At 39.6% G+C, this 24,977-nt stretch overlaps 1 protein-coding gene across 1 annotated transcript in view; it reads right to left on the bottom strand.

Moving 5' to 3' along the window:
* Nucleotides 1–24,977, bottom strand: part of grm6a (glutamate receptor, metabotropic 6a) — a 167,174-nt gene that overhangs the window by 40,120 nt on the left and 102,077 nt on the right. Inside the window, exons 5-7 of the mRNA XM_056464049.1 lie at nt 22,513–22,667; nt 19,533–19,673; nt 11,931–12,131 (exon numbers count right to left, since the gene is read on the bottom strand). Of these exons, the coding sequence (XP_056320024.1) occupies nt 11,931–12,131; nt 19,533–19,673; nt 22,513–22,667 (497 nt within the window). The remainder of the gene's footprint in view (nt 1–11,930; nt 12,132–19,532; nt 19,674–22,512; nt 22,668–24,977) is intronic.

Genomic DNA, 24,977 nt, shown 5'->3' on the forward strand with positions numbered 1-24,977 from the left:
CGCTCTCCAGCCATCTGTCTTACAGACGCTCCACTCATGCATACTTTACCCTGCTGCATATTACATGCAGTGATACCCACTTTAACTCCATGAATAGATTTTAACAGTAAACTCTGAATGCACCACAAACAGATATTCAACTGCATCCAAGCGACTGAAAGTGCATCTTCGTCAACCTGAAAATGTGTATTCAGTTCAGTCATTAGATCTTTTCCTCAAACTCAGCAAAAAAAAAAAAACACACATCCCTGAACCACTGATAACCTTGCTTCTGTTGAACCGGATGGATGAGGATTTGTCTTTGTCCTGTTTGTTCTGTCTTTTGCAGAAAGGAAGACAGCTTCATTTGAAATTCTCGGGTGGGAGAGAGTACTTATTTTCCATGCGATTTTCTCCGTCACAATAATGCATATGTTATGAAGCGGACAGGAGACAGAGGTAAGGAAACGTTAGGGTGTTTATTAAATGACAACAAGGAGCACATGAAGGATAGCCAGGAGGATCAGGAATGATGTTGGGGTCTTTTCCTCCGTGGCTGGGTAACAGGAATACACGAGGACGGACAGCACACACCAGATACAGCTGACAGAGGATGACACAGACTTGGAAGGACTGGAAGACAGGACGATTCGGGAGGACCAGGAAGACTAGGAGGAATACAAAGAGAACAGGTAAGTAAATCGTTTGTTTTAGCTGAGGATGACTACGCTGAGTGGTCGCTCAGTTGTCCGCTTTCGTCGAGACGAGCCCGGACAATGAGCGACTGGAGTGCTGTGCTTTTATCTGGTGCTCGTGAATGTGATGCAGCTGTGTGCTCATTAGAAGTCAGGTGATGGTGATCTTCGTGAGTGGGGGTCGTGAGAGCCTGACCAATCCATGACAGTACCCCCCTCCCCAGGGCCCGCTCCTGAGGGCCGACACCTCCGACGCCGTGGTGGTCTCCCTCTGCCTCTAGGCGCTGGGAACTCAGGGTGGCTCTCATGAAACTCCACCAAGAGACTAGGATCGAGAATATCAGCTCTGGGAACCCATGTCCTTTCTTCGGGGCCGTACCCTTCCCAGTCCACCAGGTACTCCAACTGGCCACCACGACGTCGGGAACGCAAGATCTCCTTCACTGCGTAGACGGCTCCTTCTTCTAGGAGCAGTGGAGGAGGGGGTTCCTCTTCGTGGTCAGGCTCTGTGGAGGGAAGAACAGGATCGTGATAGGGTTTCAGGAGTGATACGTGGAATGTAGGGTGAATACGGTAGTGAGAGGGTAATTGTAGTTTGTAGGTGACGGGGTTAACCTGTTCCACGATGGTGAAGGGACCAACAAATCGGGGACTTAACTTGCGAGAGGGCAGTCGCATGCGTATGTCCCGGGTGGATAGCCACACCTTTTGTCCGGGTGTGTATCTGGGTTCTTCAGACCTTCTCCTATCGGCGGTTACCTTGCTTCGACGGACTGCCCTCTGCAGATGTTGATGAGCCTCGTCCCAGACTCTCTCGCTCTCCCGGAACCAGTGATCCACTGCGGGGACATCAGATGGTTCGCCATCCCAGGGAAAGAGCGGTGGTTGGAAGCCCAGGACGCACTGGAATGGCGTGAGTCCGGTGGAGGGTTGCCGCAGTGAATTTTGGGCATATTCTGCCCAGCCCAAATACTGGCTCCAGGAGTTCTGGTGACCACTGCAGAAGGTCCTCAGGAACCGTCCCACCTCCTGAATCTTCCTCTCTGTCTGCCCGTTGGTTTGGGGATGATATCCAGAAGAGAGGCTGACGGCCACACCTAGGAGCTTGAAGAAGGCTTTCCATAGACGTGAGATGAACTGTGGACCTCTGTCCGACACAATATCTTCTGGAATACCAAATGACCTGAAGACTTGATTAAAGATATTGTCGGCAGTTTCAAAGGCTGTGGGAAGACCTTTCAGAGGGATTAGTTTGACAAACTTTGAGAATCTATCTACTATGACTAGAATACAGGTATTACCTTCTGACGAAGGGAGGTCAGTGATAAAGTCCACTCCTAGGTGTGACCAGGGACGGTTCGGAATCGGCAAGGGATGGAGCTTTCCAGCGGGTAGATGACGTGGGCTCTTGGATTGGGCACAGTCCTTACAGCCCTGAACATATTGCCTCACATCCCTTGCCATGTTTGGCCACCAGAAGCGTTGGGATACTAGCGAGAGAGTATTGTTGATCCCTGGATGTCCAGTGCCTAGCGAGGTATGTAAGGAGTGGATCAGATCTACCCGGTGTTCAGGTGGTATGAACTGCCGATGAGGAGGGCATCCCGGCGGAGCAGGGGCTTCCGGAGTGGCAACGACTGGAGGAGCGTTCCAGGTGATCGGACAAATGGAGATGTGTTCGGGAAGAATCTTCGTTGGGAGTTCTTCATGATCGTGATGCTCGTGTAAACGAGAGAGAGCGTCTGCTCTTAGATTCTTGGGTCCTGGACGATAGGAAATGGAGAAATCAAAACGTGAGAAGAAAAGTGACCATCTGGCTTGACGTGGACATAGTCTCTTGGCCTCTTTGATGTATTGGAGGTTTTTGTGATCTGTGATCACCTGGAACGGATGTTTGGCTCCCTCCAACCAGTGACGCCACTCCTCCAAGGCTAGCTTGATTGCTAGAAGCTCCCTGTCTCCTATGCTGTAATTCTGCTCCGCCGGGCTCAACTTCCGAGAGAAATAGGCACAGGGATGCAGTCGGGGCGGTGTATCATGATGTTGAGATAATACTGCCCCGACGCCGGTGGTGGATGCGTCCACTTCCACCACGAAAGGAAGATTTGGGGCAGGATGAGTCAGGAGTGGGGCCCTTGTGAACTCCTTCTTAAGAAGGCGGAAGGCTGCGGCTGCTTCTTTGGTCCACTCCAGTCCTTTGGGTTTACCCTTGAGGAGATTAGTGAGAGGTGATGTAATCCTGCTGTAGTCCTTGATAAACCGTCTATAAAAGTTAGCAAACCCAAGAAACCTCTGGAGCTCCTTAATGGAAGTGGGTTCTGACCAGGATAGAACAGCCTCAATTTTCTTCCCATCCATACGTATACCGGTTTGGTCAATGATGTATCCCAAGAAATGAATCGACTTCTGGTGGAATGAGCATTTCTCCGCTTTGAGGTAGAGGTGATGTTCTCTCAATGTGTGTAGGACCTCCGCAACGTGTTGGCGATGTTCGGCCTCACTCCGGGAGTAAATGAGGATGTCATCTATGTACACTATTACACAGTGGTGAAGAAACTCCCGGAGGACTTCATGAATGAAGTTTTGGAATACGGAGGGGGCGTTGACCAGACCGTAAGGCATGACCTCATATTCATAGTGGCCAGTAGGGGTCACGAATGCTGTCTTCCATTGGTCCCCCTCACGTATTCTTATCAGATTATACGCGCTGCGGAGGTCCAATTTAGTGAAGACTTTAGCTTCTCGGAGCTGTTCCAAAGCGGCTGGTACCAGAGGAAGGGGATATCGGTATTTTACTGTACCGTTATTTAGGACCCTGTAGTCGATGCATGGACGCAGCCCTCCGTCCTTCTTGGCCACAAAGAAGAAGCTTGAGGCGGCTGGTGATTTTGAGTGACGTATGTACCCCTGACTCAGAGCCTCCCTTATGTAATCTTCCATTGCCTGATTCTCTGGAAGCGAGAGCGGGTAGATCCTACCTCTTGGCAACTGGGCATCTGGAACTAGGTCGATCGCGCAGTCCCATGGCCGATGCGGCGGTAGCTGGGAAGCTCTCTTGGGGCAGAAGACATCATGAAAGGAGCTGTACTCCTTAGGAATGTGGATAGACTGCTTCTCAGGAGGGCTCTCGACCGATGTTGCAAACAAAGAAATGGGGTTCCGACCTTGAAGAGGGAGATTTGGAAAACAGGCAGGTGTACATCCAGATCCCCATTTCTTTATCTCTCCTGTGCCCCAAGAGATGATGGGATCGTGCTTCACCAGCCACGGGCGCCCTAGAATGATGTCCATATTTGCACCCTCCAGAACCAGAAATTGAATCCTCTCTTGATGTAACAACCCCACTTGAAGAAGGATGTCTTCGCATTGTCGATGGATACGGGTCGAAGATCGAGTGCACTGGGTTATCGGTTGTATCTGGTATATATGCGAGGACGCCTCAGTACGGAGGTGGAGTTGACGACAGAGGGATTGGGAGATGAAGTTCCCTGCTGACCCGGAGTCGATGAGGGCTGTGACAAGGAGAGAAATAGAGGCAGTAGTTATTTGTACGGTGGTAGTAAGTGGTTTACATTGTTCAATATTCGTACTGAATACACTCACTGAAGTCCGAATGGGACGAAGGGGACACTCCATACGGGTGTGTCCACTGACACCGCAGTATAGACACAGACCCCGGGTCAGCCTCCTCTGTCGTTCCGCTGATGTCAGTCTTCCAGACTCTATTATCATGGGTTCTGGTTCTGGAGAGGCTGTTGACTCAGGCGATTGGAGGAGTGCAGACGAGGGGGTGATGGTGTCCTGTTGATAGGAACGGAGACGATCGGAACATCGGAGAGAATGTTGGATGAATCTCTCCAGACCCATTGTATCATCTAATGTGGCCAGTTGGATTCGGAGCGTGGGTTCCAAGCCGAGCCGGTACGTGGTCAACAACGATCTCTCATTCCATCCACTTGCAGCTGCTAGAGTGCGAAACCGGAGAGCATATTCCTGTGTAGATAGAGTACCTTGCTTTAGATGATACAGCTGCTCTCCAGCGGCTACTTCCCCATCAGAACGTCCAAACACCTCTTTGAAATACTCCGTGAAGGTAGGGATGGAATTCATGACCGGCCCGGCTTGGTTCCAGATCGTCTCAGCCCATTTAAGTGCAGGTCCAGAGAGTAGAGATACGATGTAGGCGATCTTCGACTTATCTGTGGGATATAGAGAAGGTTGCATTTCGAATATGAGGGAACATTGTAACAGAAAACCATTGCACTCCCCCGCTCCGCCTGAGTAGGGCGCTGGTCGGGCCATGGGACTGGAAGGAAGGGCCGAAGAAGAAACTGTGGAGGCGGAAGTGCTCGGTGCTGGTGGTGCGTTGGAAAGTGGAGCTGGTGGCTGTAGAATCCGCTTCAACTGGTCCACCAGCTCTTGAAGGTGATCGGGGGTGCTCATGTTGTCGTCGTTAAAGGTCCGGGCTTCTGTTATGAAGCGGACAGGAGACAGAGGTAAGGAAACGTTAGGGTGTTTATTAAATGACAACAAGGAGCACATGAAGGATAGCCAGGAGGATCAGGAATGATGTTGGGGTCTTTTCCTCCGTGGCTGGGTAACAGGAATACACGAGGACGGACAGCACACACCAGATACAGCTGACAGAGGATGACACAGACTTGGAAGGACTGGAAGACAGGACGATTCGGGAGGACCAGGAAGACTAGGAGGAATACAAAGAGAACAGGTAAGTAAATCGTTTGTTTTAGCTGAGGATGACTACGCTGAGTGGTCGCTCAGTTGTCCGCTTTCGTCGAGACGAGCCCGGACAATGAGCGACTGGAGTGCTGTGCTTTTATCTGGTGCTCGTGAATGTGATGCAGCTGTGTGCTCATTAGAAGTCAGGTGATGGTGATCTTCGTGAGTGGGGGTCGTGAGAGCCTGACCAATCCATGACAGCATATTGCTTGTTCAGCCAATTCCCTGCAGGCGAGCTCTCGACCAAATGTTTGCAAGATGACAGTCACTCTTGAGGAAGTCATTTAATGGGAATTCCTTCATGGGCAGCACCAGAGCAAAGTTGGATTTGCGTGCCAGAGCTTTGCTATTTTCTGGAAACTGTTTGTCAAGCTATACTGAACTACAGTGAGGAACTAAGCACATGCTGGATTTAAGTGCATGAAAAGACATTTGCAACACATTTAAAGAGGGTATGAGAAATATTTTCATGTGTTAATCATGTTTATTATTGCAAACTTGTTTTAAAAAAGCTTCTTTACACTGCAATTTTTTTTCTTTTCTTTCTTTTTTGTCTTGTTTCTAGTCCAAATATATAACATTTCTTAAATCAAGAAGCATTTTCTAGACAAGCAAAAAACATTGTCTTATTTTATAAAATAATATGCCAACATTTGTCCTTAAAGGGCACCTATGGTGAAAAATCTACTTTTCAAGCTGTTTGGACAGACATATGTGCATGTATGGTGTATAGACCGTCATATTGGGGTGATATAAACACACCCAGTCCTTTTTTTCAATTTAGAAACATAAAAACGGTGGACCAATTGGAGCGGTTTTCAGATTGACCGCACTTTGACGAAGGAGTGCGGTCCCCCCGCCCACCGAATTGATTGATAGCTGCGCATATTAACATGTCCCGGTAGTCACGTGTATAATCATATCAACAAGAGAGGACGAGCGCAAAGCAACCGGGAATAAAAGTTGTGTTTAGTTTGCTAGGATCATCAATCATCATCAAATGTGATCAAGAGTGAGTTTCACATGTTTAAAATGTTTTAAAACAGAACATGTGTGTAATGAATTACAGCGATTTAGCTTAGCTTTACTTCAGCACAGCCGAGTGTCAGAACAATTATAAAGGAAGACGCTTCAATCCTGGTTTGTGGTCGTTAAATCAGGTTTATTTTGTACACTAACATAACAGATATCCATACAGCAGTGGAGATTAACCTGTATCCTGCCACATTTGCGTGCAAAAAGAGTGCAAAGCTAAACGGGCGCTCTGTCTGTGTGTGCGTGCGCGTGTAACTGTGTGTGCGTGTGCGCGCGTGAACTTTGTGTGACTCTGCGATGCAACTGCACAACAAATACTCATTGGTAAAGTTCCTTCTGTAGTATTTCTCACAAACGCTACATGAGATCTTCTTTCTTTAAGTCTGTCACTTGTCTGACGAAGCCGAGGGAGGAGATTAAGGCACTCAGAAAGGCACGTAGAAACGGTGGACGGGGAGGACTAGCCTTAAAGGAGCAGTACACCAAAACCGCCACCCAAAAATGTATAAATAGGAATTTAATAAAAGGTATAATAAAAAATCTGATGGGTGTTTTGAGCTGAAACTTTACAGACACATTCTGGAGATGCAAAACACTTATATTAAATCTGAAAAAAGGGCTAACCTAGGTGCCCTTTAAAACAAGCTAAATAATCTGTTGATGAGGTAAGCACATAATCTTGTTTTTCTTTTTGACACAAGATTAATCTGGACATATTATTTCTTGAAAGAAGACATGTTTTTGCTTGTCTAGAAAATGCTTCTTGAATTTTTTTATTTTTTTGGACTAGAGACAAGACAAAAAAAACGAGGTAAGAAAAGCATTCTTTTGCAGTGTATGGTATGATATGAAGCTCCTAGAGCCTCTTTTCTGCTCCATGGGGAAAAAATCAATGCATGAAAATACGTTTTCTTTTTGTTGTTTTTAGAATAACTTGTATTATTTAATTGCAGAAAATATTAAATAATTAAACAGTTATGTAGGACTTAAATGGTGCATTAAACTCATCAAAAGTGAAATGAAGATTTATACACTGCAAAAAAAGGCTTTTCTTACTTAGATTTTCTGTCTTGTTTCTAGTCTGAATATCTAAATATTCTTAAATCAAGAAGCATTTTTAAGACAAGCAAAACAAATGGTCTTGATTTACGAAATACAGTTTTCTCAGTGGCTTTGGTGCATTTCTCACAACACTATTTACATTTGCACAACAGTTAAAGCATTTCTCAAAACAATTAGTCATTTGTGCACATCATAGTAGCAGTTTCTCATTCCTTCCAACAAATTGCAAATGCTTTTGGACATGCATCAATTGCTTTTATGCAACTCTCTGCTGTTTTATAACATTATCATTTGCTTTTGTCATGTCAGTCAAAATTAACTAAGCTTGTGAATGCTGAATAGTCATTCAATATAAAACGAATAGTCCTCATTTCATTACTTGAGTCATTACATACACAAACGTTGAACTTCTCAAAATCTGCTAATTTTGTAAAACTTTTAAAATCTTTTTTTTTCTGAAAATGTCTTCTAAATTGAACAATTTCATGAATGATTTACAGACCTGTGTATGTTGTGGGTTCAGTTACAATAAGAACCGCAATATTGTTTACAGATGTGCACAGCTCTACCCAAAGGAAGTTTATGTTTGTTGTAAATAAAGGTATATTTATTCTTCTACTTAATGCTGTGAATAAACTGAATTGTAAAGAGCATATGCAGTAAAAACGTGAAACATATATATTCAGTGTCTTGAACCCAGATACCTCACTAAATGCTGTGATGTCTAACTTTACAGTAGTTTTCAAATTTGTTCAAGTTTCAAGTTTTCAAAATCTGACTTTTTTGCATTGGAAAAAATTCACAGAGTAAGCTGACATGATGAAAACATGACAAAGCCATTTGACTATCTTGTTCATAAACAATGGATTCAGGACGTTTCATGTTGATGACACTGACACTTCCATTGCCATGAATACTTGCTTTTGAGCAATGAGCTCTCCATTTTGAGCAAGTGACACGCTTTCGCAGGTTATCAACTAGGTTTTGCAGTTTGAACTAATTGTTTTAAGAAATGCATTAACTGTTGTGCAAATGTAAATGGTGTTGTGAGAAACGCACCAAAGCCACTGAGAAAAACTGTAATGTCATAATTACAGTTTTTTACAATCGTTTTGCCACAAATTTCAGAACTCTGGTGTCAATTTTCAAAACTCTAGACACAAAATTTACAACCATTCCCAAAATTGCACATTTTTGCAAAACTCTTAACTCTTTTTTCAAATGCTTGGATACAACACACACAAGACAAAGACACTTTGTTCATTGAACTAAGATCCCCTTTTCAATAGAATACAATTAAACATCAAACTGATCCCAGTTCAAAATGCAACTCAAACATTACATTTGAAATAAATGCGTATTCATTTACTTCACATGGTGTTATTATCAACTGATACAAGCACTCAAAAAGACAAATAACTGTTGCATTACTCTAGATGCATGGAAACTGATGTACAATATTACATGTTTATATGATGAACGTTTCAGGATAGATCAAATGACATCAGTTACCACAGAAGATGACCCAACTGGACTACATCATCTACAGATTTTATCTTTATTCATCCTTAATCCACAGTTATGGTTTCTTTGTTCCATGTACAGACAATGTTTTCATATCTGAGATTACTGTACTGTATGTAAGAAAGCCCAATCACAGCAGACCAATGTCAGGCCTGGATTAACATCGACAGAAGGATCTTTCCAAGATTTTTGAGTAATGAAAACACCACTGTGATGTAGAGGAGAACCTGTGACCAAATCTACAAGACCAGACTGATGGAAACACTGATCCCAAAATAGAAATCTGATATATAGAAATATATGCAAATTACATATGTGACATAATAGTTCATATGAATTATACATATATAAAATATGTCATACATGTCAAAATATTGCCTTTTTTTAAACTATTAGAATTACAAATATGTACATATATGTTACGTAAATATATTATATATTATGTTATCAATTTACCCCTACAAATCTATTAACTATAATTTGTATAGGTGTCCATATGGCTGTATATGAATACACACACACACACACACACACACACACACACATACTGTATATGTATGATATGGTTGAAAAAAATGTAAACAGTGATTTTTACACTATTTTGACAAATTATTGACTATTATGAGATTTTATATACAGTATGTGGAATCCAATTGTAATTAGCATATGTTGCCATATATCATGCCATATATCAGCTATATGGGGACGTGCAGTGAGAAAGAAATTACAGTAAACCTACATTATGATGGAATGAATAAAACTAGTTCAGTGTATCCACTGTCTGTACTGTTCCCTCTACACTTATGTATAAACCATAATGAAACCTGTATCATAAATTTGAAACAACCTTATTTAATGATTGTTAAAGATTGTTTATTGAAACGATGTGCATCTTGTGTGCTGGTGATCTAAAGTTCTGTTCCTGTAGTATTTGTATGACAAAAGGATCATGTGAACCAATGATCCTGCAAATGCAAGACTTATTTAAGATAATGAATGCAGCAGGCAGAGTTTTGAACACTGGAGAGCCTGTTTTAGAAGTAGTGACTGTTTAGAGTTTTGTGTCTAGAGTTTTGAAAATTGACATCAGGGTTCTGAAATTTGTGGCAAAACAATTGAAAAAACTGTAAGTGAGTTTTTCTTAAAACAAGCTAAATAATCTGGCAACGAGGTAAGCAAAATAATATTACTTTAAATCAAAAACAGGATTATTTTTTATTACACCAGTGACAGATTATTTAGCTTGTTTTAAGGAAAAACTCACTCACCTTTGCCACATTATTTTTCAAAACAAGATTCTATTTTTTTACTTGTCTGGAAAATGCTTCTTGATTGAAGAAATTGTAGATATTAGGACCAGAAACAAGACAAAACCTTTTGCAGCGTAATATTACAAAACATTTATTTCTCTATTTATTTTACATCTTGTTTGCTCACTGAACAAAAAAGAAACATTTGTTACCGTTTTGATCACAGAAATCATTTCCATAAACATATATGGATAGAATGATATATAGAACAATAGAAAGAACAATTGAACGACAGATAGAATGATAGAACGCTAGATAGAACGATAGACAGAGCGATAGTTAGAAAGTACGATAGATGGAACGACAGATAGAACGAACAAGCCATAGAACGATGGATGGATGGATGGATGGATGGGTAGATAGATAGATAGATAGATAGATAGATAGATAGATAGATAGATAGATAGATAGATAGATAGATAGATAGATAGATAGATAGATAGATAGATAGATAGATAGATAGATAGATAGATAGATAGATAGATAGATAGATAGATAGATAGATAGATAGATAGATAGATAGATAGATAGATAGATAGATAGATAGACAGACAGAGCCTCTCTTCTGTTCCATTAGAAACAAAATGCATGAAAATAAGATATTAATGTTCACAGAAATAATTTACAATTTAAAATAAAATGAAAATAAAACAGAAAGTCACTGTTTAAAAATAAGACCTCACAATATTTTTACTATAGTTTTGGTCAAAAAATGTTTGCAAAAATTTTTGGTAACAAATTATTGCATTATTTAGTGATTTAGTGAATTTACACTTATAACATACATAAAGGGCGGCACAGTGGCTCAATGGTTTGCACTGTTGCCTCACAGGAAGAAGGTCACAGGTTCGAGCCACGGCTGGGTCAGTTGGCATTTCTATGTGGAGTTTGCATGTTCTCCCCGTGTTGGTGTGGGTTTCCTCCGGGTGCTCTAGTATCCCCCATAGTCCAAAGACATGAGCCTATAAGTGAATCGGTTTAACTAAATTGGCTGTAGCGTATGAGTTTGTGTGTGTGAATGTGAGAGTGTATGTGTCTTTTCCAGTACTGATCTGTGGCTGGAAGAGCATCGGCTGCATAAAGCATATGCTGGAATAGTTGCCGGTTCATTCTGCTGTGGCGACCCCTGATAAATAAGGGAGTAAGCCGAAGGAAAATGATTGAATGAATGAATGAACATACATTTGGCCTATTTCAATGGTGTACTATTTGTTTTTTTTTTTAGCTCCAAGTATGCTTACCCTGCACTTTTACTCATTTAGCTGACACTTACAAAGAAGTCAATCCACCCTAACCTTCACCACAAACAGCTTAAGTCTTTCAGATTTGTCTCTACAGGACGCAGTGTACATGATAACAGAATTTTAATCTGTGGATAAATTATTCAATTATCCAAGGGCAGACGCGTGTCAATATGCATGACACTATCGTTCAATCGAAAAGAGCCCGTGAGACAAAAACTACAGCTCTCTCTGGGGTTTATTTCGGACCTTTGAACATCTCTTTGGCTTTCAGTTCAAATGCACTTCTGATGCCAGTCAGGTCTCATCTTCAGTGATTGTGATCTGGTGTGATGTTGACTCACCATTGAAGTTGACAGCGCGGATGTAGTTAAGCAGTGAACGTCCCTCCACCGGGTCCATCTTATCACATACACCTGTGGCTCCCGGACACAGCTCCTGGTGCATGTTGTGCAAAGCATGAGCCATGGCATAAACCGCATCAATTACAAACTGAACCTTGCCCTCTTGCTCGTAATGAGAGTCGCGACTGATCCGTTCTTCTCCTGAAAGATGCAGAGAGAGAGAGAGAGGCATCAGCCTGTCATTAACACAGAGAGTCAGCCATTGGACAAAACTGGTCAGAAATATTACATATCTGAAAATATATACAGTGTGAGAAATAAGTATTAAACATGACACAATTTTTCTCACTAAACAAATTTCTAAAGGTGCTGTTGACTTGAAATGTTCACCAGATGTTGGTAACAACCAAAGAAATCCATATATGCAAAGAAATCAAATCGAATTAGTTTTTCAAATGAAGTTATGTGTAATAAAATGAAATGACACAGGGAAAAAATATTGAACACATGAAGAAAGGGAGGTGTAGAAAGGCAGTGAAAGCCCAGACAGCAGCTTAAATCTCTCAGTAGTTTTTCAGCAACCCTCTGCCTTTTGTCAGTGGAAATGAATATCAGTTGCTTCAGTCCAACATCTACATTATGTTGATGATGAAGATGAAACCAGGGAGGACATTTCAGCAAGACAATGATCCAAAACACAGCCCAATGTCCAATGCTTTGGAAATACTAAACAAGACATGCCAACAAAGCATTTAAATTAAGCACAGAGAGACAATCAGTGGACAAAACTAGTCTGAATGCATATACATTATATATTTTGTTTGTTTATTATTTAATTCTCTCTTATTTATTATTTAATTTTTTATTTCTCATAAACTTTTTTACACAGCGACACAGTGGCGCAGTAGGTAGAGATGTCCCCTCACAGCAAGAAGGTCACTGGTTCGAGCCTCGGCTGGGTCAGTTGGCATTTCTGTGTGAAGTTTGCATGTTCTCCCTGCGTTCGCGTGGGTTTCCTCCGGGTGCTCCAGTTTCCCCCACAGTCCAAAGACGTGCTATAGGTGAATTGGGTAGGCTAAATTGTCCGTATAGTGTATGAGTGTGAGTGAATGTGTGTGGATGTTTCCCAGGGATGGGTTGCGGCTGGAAGGGCATCCGCTGCGTAAAACATGTGCTGGATAAGTTGGTGGTTCATTCTGCTGTGGCGACCCCGGATTAATAAAGGGACTAAGCCAAAAAGAAAATGAATGAATGAATGAATGAATGAACTTTTTTAAACATCATACCAGTCTTTTTTTTATGCGTGTATGTTTTTATATTTATTTATTAATTAATTAATTAATTCATTCATTTTCCTTTGGCTTAGTCCCTTACGGGGTCACCACAGCGGAATGAATGACCAAATATTCCAGCATATGTTTTATGCAGCAGATGCCCTTCCAGCCACAACCCAGTACTGGGAAACACCCATACACTCTCGCATTCCCATCTCAATACACTACAGACTATTTAATTTACCCAATTGACTTATTGCGCATGTCTTTGGGCTGTAGGGGAAACCGGAGCACCCGGACGAAAGCCACAACAACACAGGGAGAACATGCAAACTCCACACAGAAATGCCAACTGGCCCAGCCGGGACTTGAACCAGCAATTCTGTGCTAACCACGGAGCCGCCATATCACCATGTTTATTTTATATATATAATTATTAGCCCCCTTTTGAATTTTTTATTTTTTAGATTTTTCTCAAATGATGTTTAACAGCAAATTTCACAGTATGTGTGGTAATATTTTTTCTTTTGGAGAAAATCATTTTTGTTTTATTTTGGCTAGAATAAAAGCAGTTTTTAAATAAAAAAAAAATATTTAAGGTCAAAATTATTAGCCCCTTTAAGCTATATATTTGGATACTATATATTTGGATACTCTACAAAACAAACCATCATTATACAATAACTTGCCTAATTACCCTATCCCGCCTGACTAACCTAGTTAAGCCTTTAAATGTCACTTTAAGCTGTACAGAAGTGTCTTGAAAAATACCTAGCCAAGTATTATTTACTGTCATCATGGCAAAGATAAAAGGAATCAGTCATTAGAAATGAGTTATTAAAAATATTATGTTTAGAAATGTGTTAGAAAAAAATCTTCTCTCCGTTAAACAGAAATTGGGGGAAAAAATAAACAGGTCAGCTAATAAATCTGACTTCAACTGTATGTATATATATACATATGGTTATTGCTCAAACATATGGTAAAACAACAAAAATAATATTAGGCCTATGTGTAGGTCTACTGTTGGTTAAAATTCAAAATTTTGTATAGACTTGGAATGGTGGACTTGAATGGACTTTAAATTTGTCCTTGCCATAATGCACAGTAAAGTGATGACATCAGAATACAACTGTTCATAATTCTGAAGTTTCTCAATTCTGAATTATGTTTGAGACATATGCTTGCAATCTGTCATTGACAACATTATTAGACTATTTTTTCACTGGTAAATGAAACATCTGTCATCATCAGACTCCCTCCTGCATTATATTCAACATTATATAGGCTACAGTAGTTATACTGACACTCTTAAACGTTTAAACATGCACAACACTCAGTGAAAGAAAAAAAGCATATCCAATGCTTGTCGTAATCCTAACTCTAAAATGCGATGATCATTTAAATGATATTCTCGCTTTCAGCTTCACTTTTACTGCCGAGTGCGCTCATGTCATGACTGCCATCACTTTGACAAAAACATAGCCTACATGGAAATCATACTTCCCGCGCGGCTCCCAAATGATAGCTCTGTGCAACAAACTGAACATTATTTACAACTTTATTACCTGTTCTTCACAGCCTACGCAGGTTCTTTTCACTAAAGTAGACATTATTCCTCTCGCTGGTAAATGCACAGCTCACAGTCAGCTCATGTGTGTCAGCTCAAATACGTCATTACATGAAGACAGAAATGACATTTTTGTGTGAATTTTACATTGAACTTGAAAATAGAATTGGCTGAATCGTAGAGATGCTGGATTAAGATTGTGTGTGTGTGTGTGTGTGTGTGGGGGGGGGGGGGGGGGGGTCGAATCGAGTTCACAATCTTATTTTGATAAATTGTGCAGCCCTAGTTTATATAATTTCCAATTTGCTTCTGAAACTTAACAAGACATGCCAACAAAGCATTTAAATTGAAAAATATATTGAGAGAGACGGAGAGAAAGAGAGAGAGGGGAATTAAAAATAAAAAACTCTGTGTCCTGCAATTATTGTTTAAAAGGTTTGCTTGCCCCCAAAAATGAAAATTATTTTATTATTTACACCGAAAACCTTCATCATTTATCTTCTGAACACAACTTAAGATATTTTTGATTAAATCTGAGAGCAAGGGTCATAAAACATTCAAAGCCCAGAGAGGAAATTGAAAGCATTAATGTTGTTTTTTTCTGCGCACAAAAGTATTCTCGTAGCTTCACAAAATTACTGTTGATCCACTGATGACAAGTGGACTGTTTTGATGAGGTCTTTGTAGCTTTTTGGGCTTTGAATATTTTGTGAACCTTGCCGTCTGGGTCAGAGAGCTCTCAAATGTCCTCTAAAATATCTTAATTTGTGTTCTGAAGATGAATAAAGTCTTTCTGTTTGATAATGACAGGAGTGAGTGATTACTAAAAGAATTATAATTTTAGGGTGAACTCTTCTTTAATGTACAAAATTGTTAATAATCTTACACCTTCACGCTTGAAAGAATTACTTTCTTCTTGTACTGAAAATATATGACAAACTAAAGGTTCATCAAGAGGTAACTGTGCAGAGAATTTTAGTTACTGCTTTTGATTGTTCAGCTTTCTGTAAAGGCCAGTTCACAACACACAGAAAAATGCCAACAAACTAATTGGTCATTGTATCGTACTTACTCTCAGGGCTGTTTATATTGAAGTTTATATTTAGCCACACCATGTTAGTGTTTCGTAACATCTCATTTTAATGAGGTGGGTTGTTAGCCCAACGCCCAACCTGGAGGACCAGGACATAAACACATACACTACGGACAATTTCGCTTACCCAATTCACCTATAGCACATGTCTTTGGACTGTGGGGGAAACCGGAACACCCAGAGGAAACCCAGAACATGCAAACTTCACACAGATATGTCAATTGACCCAGCTGGGGCTCAAACCAGCGACCCACTGCACCACCGTGCCACCCCTCATTGTATCTAGGATGGGTTTTTTTTGGATTAAAAAAAAAATACTGTCATTAATACTGCACAAGAGCTCCACGGTGGCTCAGTGGTTAGCACTGTTGCCTCACAGCAAGAAGGTCACTGGTTTGAGTCCCAGGTGGGCCAGTTGGCATTTCTGTGTGGTGTTTGCATATTCTCCCTCTCTTTGTATGTTTCTTCTGGGTGCTCTGGTTTCCCCCACAGTCTAAAGATATGCGCTATAGGTGAATTGAATAAACTAAATTGACGGTAGTATATAAGTGTGTGTGTAAATGAATGAGTATGGGTGTTTCCCAGTAGTGGGTTGCGGCTGGAAGAGCATCAGCTGCATAAAAATTATGCCAGAATAGTTGGTGGTTCATTCCACTGTGGCGACCCCTAAAATAGAGACTAAGCCGAAGGAAAATGAATGAATAATAATGCACAATAATAAAAACATTAATTAAATGATCCTTCTCAGGGCTAAAAGACATTTACGTGAACCCTATCTGGTCATATTAAGTCCAAGTTTGTTGCCATTGGTTGAAAAATCATATCACACTGTTTAGATGTTCAACAATCCAACAAATGACAATTAAACATGTTACGTCAGGTGAAAACAAACTCCAACTAATGACAACACGCATCTACAGGGGAAAAACACTAATACAACAAACTCTCACAGAGTTGTTTGTTGGCGTTTCATTGAGTTATTGGAAAATACTTTTGATGATCGGCTACAATGTGAAGCATTATCATTTTCTAATAATATATTTTAAGAATGCAAGAGACTGGAGTCAATTATTTTACTTATACCCCAGCTTCCAAAACTAAAGACACTGTTCAGATGCTGTTTTTCAGACATTTGTGAAGTTTATTTATAAACTAATTTCGAGAGGATCACATGCTTATGATTGCTAGCGGCTGGCCCCGCATTATCCAATTTATGATTCACCAATCAGACGATTCCTAAGCCACTATAACTCCCCTAAGTTCCATAAAACAGCCATCTTCATTTTGAAGAATCCCCCCTTCCACCCCTACTCCTCCTTTCCTAAATGAGTAGCACAGTGGCTCAGTGGTTAGCACTGTTGCCTCACAGCAAGAACGTCACTAGTTCTAGTCCTTACCAAGCCAGCTGACATTTCAGAATCAGGATCAGAATTTCTGTGCAGAGTTTACACGTTCTCCCTATGATCTTGTGGGTTTCCCTCCGGGTTCCCCGGTTTCCAAAAACATGCAACTTAAGTTAATTGACTAATCCAAATCGGCACTATAGAAATGCTCCGATAAGTAGTTATCTGTTAAAAGCAATCACTACCTGTTCATTAGCTACTACAGCAGGAGAGTTCTCGAGATCTACCTGAGCTCAAACTTCCCTCTCACACTGCAAAAATCTTCTGAGCTCAGGGCTCTCTCCTGGGACAGCATGCCAAACACGCGTTATAATCAATCATCAGCTAAGTGTGAACTCTTGAAGTAAGGTGTTTGTCCTCAAACTGTAGGACTAGTTTCTTATGCATCACATCTAAAGCTTTCTTTTTTTATTTTGATGTGATTTTTTTTACAGTTGCAGCTTTGAAATATCTGAAATCATTCAGCATAGAGATTAAGTGATATGGTGGGTGTCCACCGTATAATTTTTTGCACTGCAGAAACGTGAGCGCTGTTCTAAAAACAATCATCTGTTAAAATTACTGCAACTTTCAAAGCATTTAAAAAACGTTAAGTGCTGAGAACTGAGGCTGCGTCCGAAACCTTCTACTACTCGAGTAGGTACTACATTTGAATATGCATTTACTGAATGACAGTTAGAAAAGTATGTTCTATATAGTATGAATGTGAGTAGTATGAATGGAATTCGATGTGCTACATCCACTATTTGTTTTATCACGTGACCTACACATCAAGAGTTCACACTTAGCTCACGATTTATACATAGCTTGTTTGGCGTGCTGTCCCGGGAGAGAGCCCTGAGCTCAAGGTATCCTCGAGCCCAGGGCTCCCTCCTTTCACAGGGCGAGGGGAGACTGAGCTCAGGTCGATCTGAAACTCCCCCGCTGCTGAGGCCAAGGTGAACTTCCTGAGAGTAAGACATTAGAAAAAGATTTAGGCTTATTTTATCAATAATATAGAGCACATTTGCATGGTGGGAGGAAACCAGGGAACCCGGGGAAAACCCACACGGAGAACATGCAAACTCCGCACAGAAACACCAGATGGCCTAGTGAAGACCCAACACCATTGGTATTCTTGCTGTGAGGCAAACGTGCTGGTCATTAGGCCACCATGCCACCCATTCTTGATAAAGGTGGAAAAAGGGGAGGAGGGGGGTTTCTTCCAGACGAAGATAGTTGTAGAGTGGAAATGAGGATATATATAGTGACTTGGGATCCTTTGATTGGAGGATCATGATTAGCTAATGTGGACCAGCTGGGTCAATCATGAGCACATGCTCCTCTCGAAATTAGTTTAACATTTAAACTTCACGTGTCAGTTGCGTTGCTTCACTCCCATTCATAAATTATCTCGTATTGCGTTATGGGATATCATAGAGTCCATTGGATGCGCACTCCAGAATCTCGCCGGGTTTGTCCGGGTACTTCCCGCCTACTGTTTTTTCAAACCCTAAGAATTTGTACATACTATTTGGCTGGCATACTGTTTTTAATGTACTATATAGCAGGGAAGTATGCAGTTTTTGGACACGGCCGCTGCCAGACTATGCAGGCAACATAATAAAAATGCAGCGATTCCATTGACAACAACTGAACACTTGCCCAAATGCAGTCAAATGCCACCTTAGGTTGTGTGTTTATCTGAAAATAATCATTCAATATCCCTGTTGTGTTTTATTACCCCATTAAGTACCGTATATTTCTCACATATGAGTGGTCGCAGCCAATGCAACCTTATTGGCTGTAAACTTTTGGTCTTATTCACTTCAATTGATTTTAGGAGTAAAAATCAGCTCATTGTTTTGCTTAATGTTGCAAACTGGAATTGTATTATTATATTATTTCAATTTTAATGTATAGCCATAAACACACTTGTTTGCAGAGCAAGTAGTTTGACAGTGTTTACTACCGTTTGTTATCCCTAGTGATTTTTCCCATAGGAAAATGAATTAGAAGTACAAAAACAATCACTGAAAAGAGCTTTTATAAACAATTTGTTTTGGTCTACTCCAGCCAAAACTTCTGGAGCAGTTTTCTGACTGTCCATTGTCCCTGTCAAATAAATAATGAAATAAATATCTGAACACGGTGAGATGTGCAAGTGATAAAAAGAGCTGAAGGGTAAGTAAAACAGAAGACATGTTTTTTAAGACTTTTTAAGGTCACCTGTCATTGCTCCACACATCAGTTCACTTGCAAACGGCTATCAGCAGCTCTCACCTGTGCATTTCTTCTTTTCTGGGTCGATCTTGATGCCTGGACGTGTCAATTTGCACCTGAAATCGTCCTCCCAGAATTCAGCAAACCAGATATTCCTGCGGTTGTTCTCCAGAGATCGAGTGGTGAAGTACTGGTCAAACCCTGAATGTAAAGAAGAAAAATGACGTTGACTGAAGTCAATGTATGTTATGAATGCACTGTAAAAAGCGATTAATTGACCTTACTTAAAAAAGAGAGCAAAATTGTTGCCTTATATACACTACCTGACAAAAGTCTTGTCGTCCATCCAAGTTTTAGGAACAACAAATAATAACTTGACTTCTAGTTGATCATTTTGTATCAGAAGTGGCTTATATGAAAGGTAAAGGCCTCTAGATTACGCTTATTTTACCAGAAAAAGTATGATCGTGCCTTTTAATTAATTAATTAGGACAGTAAGGTCTGACTTTGCTTAGACAAAAGTCTTGTCACTTAGCAGAAATAATGTACAGTATAGAATATAAAGTCATTGTGCAGTGGAAAAAGAATGAATATTGTGTATGACTCCCATGAGCTTGGAGGACTGCATCCATACATCTCTGCAATGACTCAAATCACTTATTAATAAAGTCATCTGGAATGGCAAAGAAAGCGTTCTTGCAGGACTCCCAGAGCTCATCAAGATTCTATGGTTTATCTTCAATGCCTCCTCCATCTTACCCCAGTCATCCTCAATAATGTTTATGTCTGGTGACTGGGCTGGCCAAACCTGGAGCACCTTGACCTTCTTTGCTTTCAGGAACTTTGATGTGGAGGCTGAAGTATTATAAAGGAGCGCTATCCTGCTGAAGAATTTGCCCTCTCCTTTGGTTTGTAATCTAATGGGCAGCACAAATGTCTTGATACCTCAGGCTGTTGATGTTGCCATCCACTCTGCAGATCTCTCACACACCCCCATACTGAATGAAAATCTAACTTCTGCCACTTTTCCAAATTATCAACTTGAAGTCGAGTTATTATTTGCTGCTCTTACATCTGGGACCGACCACAAGGCTTTTGTGAGGTAGTGTAAATATGAAGTAAACAAACTATGTGTATCCTTATCAAAGTTAAGTTAAGGTCATGGATTTACTGCTTTTAAGTAAAAATCAACGTGTTGCTTGTTAGGCAACGTGTTTACTCCATTTTTTTTAGGTTAAGCAACTAATCCCTTTTTACAGTTTGTTATTACAGTAACATGAAAACATGTGATTTATTTTGTGCATTCTGATGGACATTTTTGCCTTTTTCATTTTATTTTTTGTGGTCATTTTGGCTGTTTATGTAAAAAAAGCATATCACTTGGCAAGGTATATACACCAAAAATAGGTGACATTTTTTAATCTATTTCCTTTCATAAAACTAAAATTCATTCATTCTTGTTAACAAGTTAACATTTAGTTTGAAAGACTTCAAAGTTTTTGCTTGTTTTACGTCAAATTTATAATACATGATGTTGGCCATTTTTTTTTAACATTTGCTCGGTGGAAAAAACACATAATTTTTTCTTGCACTTATTTTGTTTTCTGCATATGACTACTGCAGGACAAAAGATTTAAAGTTATATAATTACAGTAAACTTACAGTTAAAGCCAGAATTATTAGCCCTCCTGAATTATTAGCCCCTATATATTTTTTCCCTAATTTCTGTTTTACGGAATGATATTTTGGCATAATTTTTAGGATAATTAGGCAAGTTGTTGTATAACAGTGCTTTGTTCTGTAGACAATCCGTAAAAATATATATTGTTTAAGAGCCACAGCCGTATCACCCTGCAGCGCAAGACCAGTTGCTCACTGAAGCTAAGCAGGGCTGAGCCTGGTCAGTACTTGGATGGGAGACCAAATGGGAAAACTAGGTTGCTGTTGGAAGTGGTGTTAGTGAGGCCAGCAGGGGGCGCTCAACCTGTGGTCTGTGTGAGTCCTAATGCCCCAGTATAGTGAAGGGGACACTATACTGTCAGTTGATGCCATCTTTCGGATGAGAGATTAAACCGAAGTCCTGACTCTCTGTGGTCATTAAAAATCCCATGGTACTTCTCGTAAAGAGTAGGGGTGTGACCCCAGTGTTCTGGCCAAATTCCCTCCATCGGCCCTTATTGATCATGGCCTCCCAACCAACCAAATTGGCTCTATCACTGTTTGTGGTGAGTGTCTAACACTGGTGGTAGTGTGGAGAGACCCCCAGTCATGATTGTGAAGCACTTTTGGTGTATGGCCATACACAATAAATGCACTATATTAATACACATTACATTACATTAAGTGGGCTAATAATATTGACCTTAAAATGGTTTTCAAAAATGTAAAACTGCTTTTATTCTAGCTAAAATAAAACAAATCAGACTTTCTCCAGAAATAAAAATACTATAGGAAATACTGTGACCTTGCTCTGTTAAACATTGTTTGGGAAATATTTAAAAAAGAAAAAAATAATTGTGACCTCAACTGTGTAGACATTGATATGGATAGTATGTTTTTGTATTTAAATGTATGAGTAATCACAAAAATGAAAAATGTGAATGTCCAGTGAATTCAATTTCATAATTTACTGACAACATTATCAAAACATAACATGCTTTTGTTAGTGACACTATTTTATTAGTGTCACTGTTAGTGACTTTTGTTAGTGAAGTATCCTACACTGTGACAAATTCCTGAGTGAGTTATCAAGTGAGAAATAAACATAAGACAGTATTTGATTTTATCTGTGCTGACGAATTGGTAAAAACTGCGTGTTGAATATTTTGAGATCTAAATGCAAATGAATCAACTGCAGCACATACATCACACATACATGTCAACTAAGCATATGGAAGAGCCAGTTATGGTGTTTTGATTTAAGATTCCACATTTTTTAATGCAAGAAATACATAATGCATAGCAGAATCATTCATGATTAAATCAATACCACATATTTATTTCATGCTGACTCGAAGGATGCATATTATATTTCAAATACCATCAATAGACGCTCTTTTGGGCAGAATCGTGACGGCACCCTCGGCCACGTCTTCCTGGTCCAGGATCGGAGAGCTTTTGGCACCCCAGCTGTCCGATCCCACAAACTTAAAATGACCGGTTAGATTGGACCTCCTCGCGGCCTCCAGGACCTGCCTGGACAAAAAAAAAAAAACATAATTACATAAAACATATGCTCAAGTTTTATGCTCAAGGAAATGTACATTCATTCATCTTTTTCTTTCTTTCAGCTTAGTCCCTTATTTATCAGGGGTCACCACAGCGAAATAAACCACAATCTATTCCAGCATATATTTTACACAGCGGATGCCCTTCCAGCCATGGTTAATATAGTTAACGAAAACGAACGAAAAAACAAAAACTGGAATTGAAAAAACATTTTCGTTAACTGAAATAAAAATAAAAATGAGAGTAAAAAAAAAAAAAAAATAGAACTGAAACTATTTATAAAAACAAACTGAAACTAACTAAATTATAGCCTTCGTTTTCGTCTCTGTAAATTTATTTAATACATAAGCCTACTGTATGCCTTTTAGAAGTAAATCTTTGCTTTTTTTACTTTGCACTGTCAGGTGTTTGACCCGTACGGCCATTGGCCAGATCAAACCAGTCCTCCTCCAGTCAGTCCTCATTGTTGCTCCCACAACAAAAACAACAAGTGGACATGACAGCAGCATGATGACAGTCTTAAATACGACCCGAGCAGACATTTAAAAGTATTAATTTAACACATTTGTGCCCAATAATGGATTTCATTTCTCTATTAATAATTGCAATCACCAACGAATCTTTCTTTTTTAACCGGATCTCCTAAGTGAACCTATTAAACTAGTTCACCCAATCAAACTGAATCATTTAAAACAATTCACTTCTCCAGTAACGTTAAGCGCTTATCCACAAACTTACTTTTTAACATGCCTAATACCCCCTCTGACTCTAAATAAACCAATATATACTCTTATTCAGTTATTAGAACAGTACAGTGAGATCAGGTTTGAGAACCGATAATTCTGCGCATGCGTGATTCAGTGAACTGAACACAAACAGTACAGCCTGCTGTGATTGAACTAAACTTGAACAACTGCAGCACGGGTAAACTGAGGGCTTAAATGAGAGGATCTGGCAAAAAAAACGTAAGTTTATTTCATAAAAGAAAATGGTAATGGAGTTTGAAGTGAATCATGAAGTGAATCATGCTTCAGTTAGGTTGCAAAACGTGATTGTAATAAATTTTTCAGATCATGTTGATGTTTTAACTGACTGAAATTATGATTCCTGACTACATATTTTTGATATGTTGAGTCCAAACTTGGGAAGATTGTCACAAAAGATCTGGTTCGCATTAAAGATCCGAACTTCCCATCACTACTGTGTATCCAACCTCAGCAGCCTTGCACATATATTTTACTTAAGGCTCCTATCTTGTGGGGTGTTGTATTTGAATTTAAGGATGGGTAGATGGTACTGGTAGGTGGTAGTGTTCTTGTGTCAAAAAATGGGGCCTATCTTTGGTTGAGTTTTTATTTATTCTGATGATTTTGAATCTTGCACTTAACAAATATCCTAATTTATAAAAAAAAAAAAAACATACAAACAAACTAAAACTAATACTAAAACTAATAAAAACTTAACCAAAACTAAGAAATTTCAAAATATAAAAACTAATAAAAACTAGTAAATCTACCTCTAAAAACAAATTAAAATGAAATGAATAAAAAAAAAAAAAATGAAATACAAAATAAAACTGATGAAAAATCTAAAACTATTATAACCTTGCTTTCAGCCACAGCCCAGTACTGGGAAACACCCATACACAGTCACACTCACTCATACACTATGGTCAATTTAGTTTACCCAATTCACCTTCAGCCCATGTCTTTGGACTGTGAGGGAAAACGAAGCACTTGGAGGAAACCCACGCGAACAAAGGGAGAAAATGCAAACTCCACGGTTTATGAGTTCGTTAAGGAAGAGTTAATGGTGATGTGCCCCTCCAAGTAAAGTCATGACATAATTATACATTAACACCCCATGAGTTAATGTTGGTTACATTTTGCTTAAACTTAAATGTTAAATAATACATTAATTACCAACATGTACAGACACGTCATTTTTTACACACAAACTCTTGTGACTCATGTTGTAGGTAAAGTTAGTTCATGATTAGCGCACACCTTAACTCATCATTAATTCATAATAAAGTAATGTTTTGTTTACATGTTAATACATCATTATTCATGTACTGTTATTGTAAAGTGTTACCGCAATGTGTGCATCAATAATATCAATATATTAATATCAATAATCGATGAATAATATCAATAATCTACAGCTAGAATATTATATATACAGTATAAATATTATGTGTTTAGTTATATGTGAATAAAGGCTACCTTAATTACTTGTTTGTTTGCTAATTAATGTATTAATTACCACATTAGTTTA

This window comes from Danio aesculapii, chromosome 8, assembly GCF_903798145.1.
Source record: "Danio aesculapii chromosome 8, fDanAes4.1, whole genome shotgun sequence".
Lineage (NCBI taxonomy): Eukaryota > Metazoa > Chordata > Actinopteri > Cypriniformes > Danionidae > Danio > Danio aesculapii.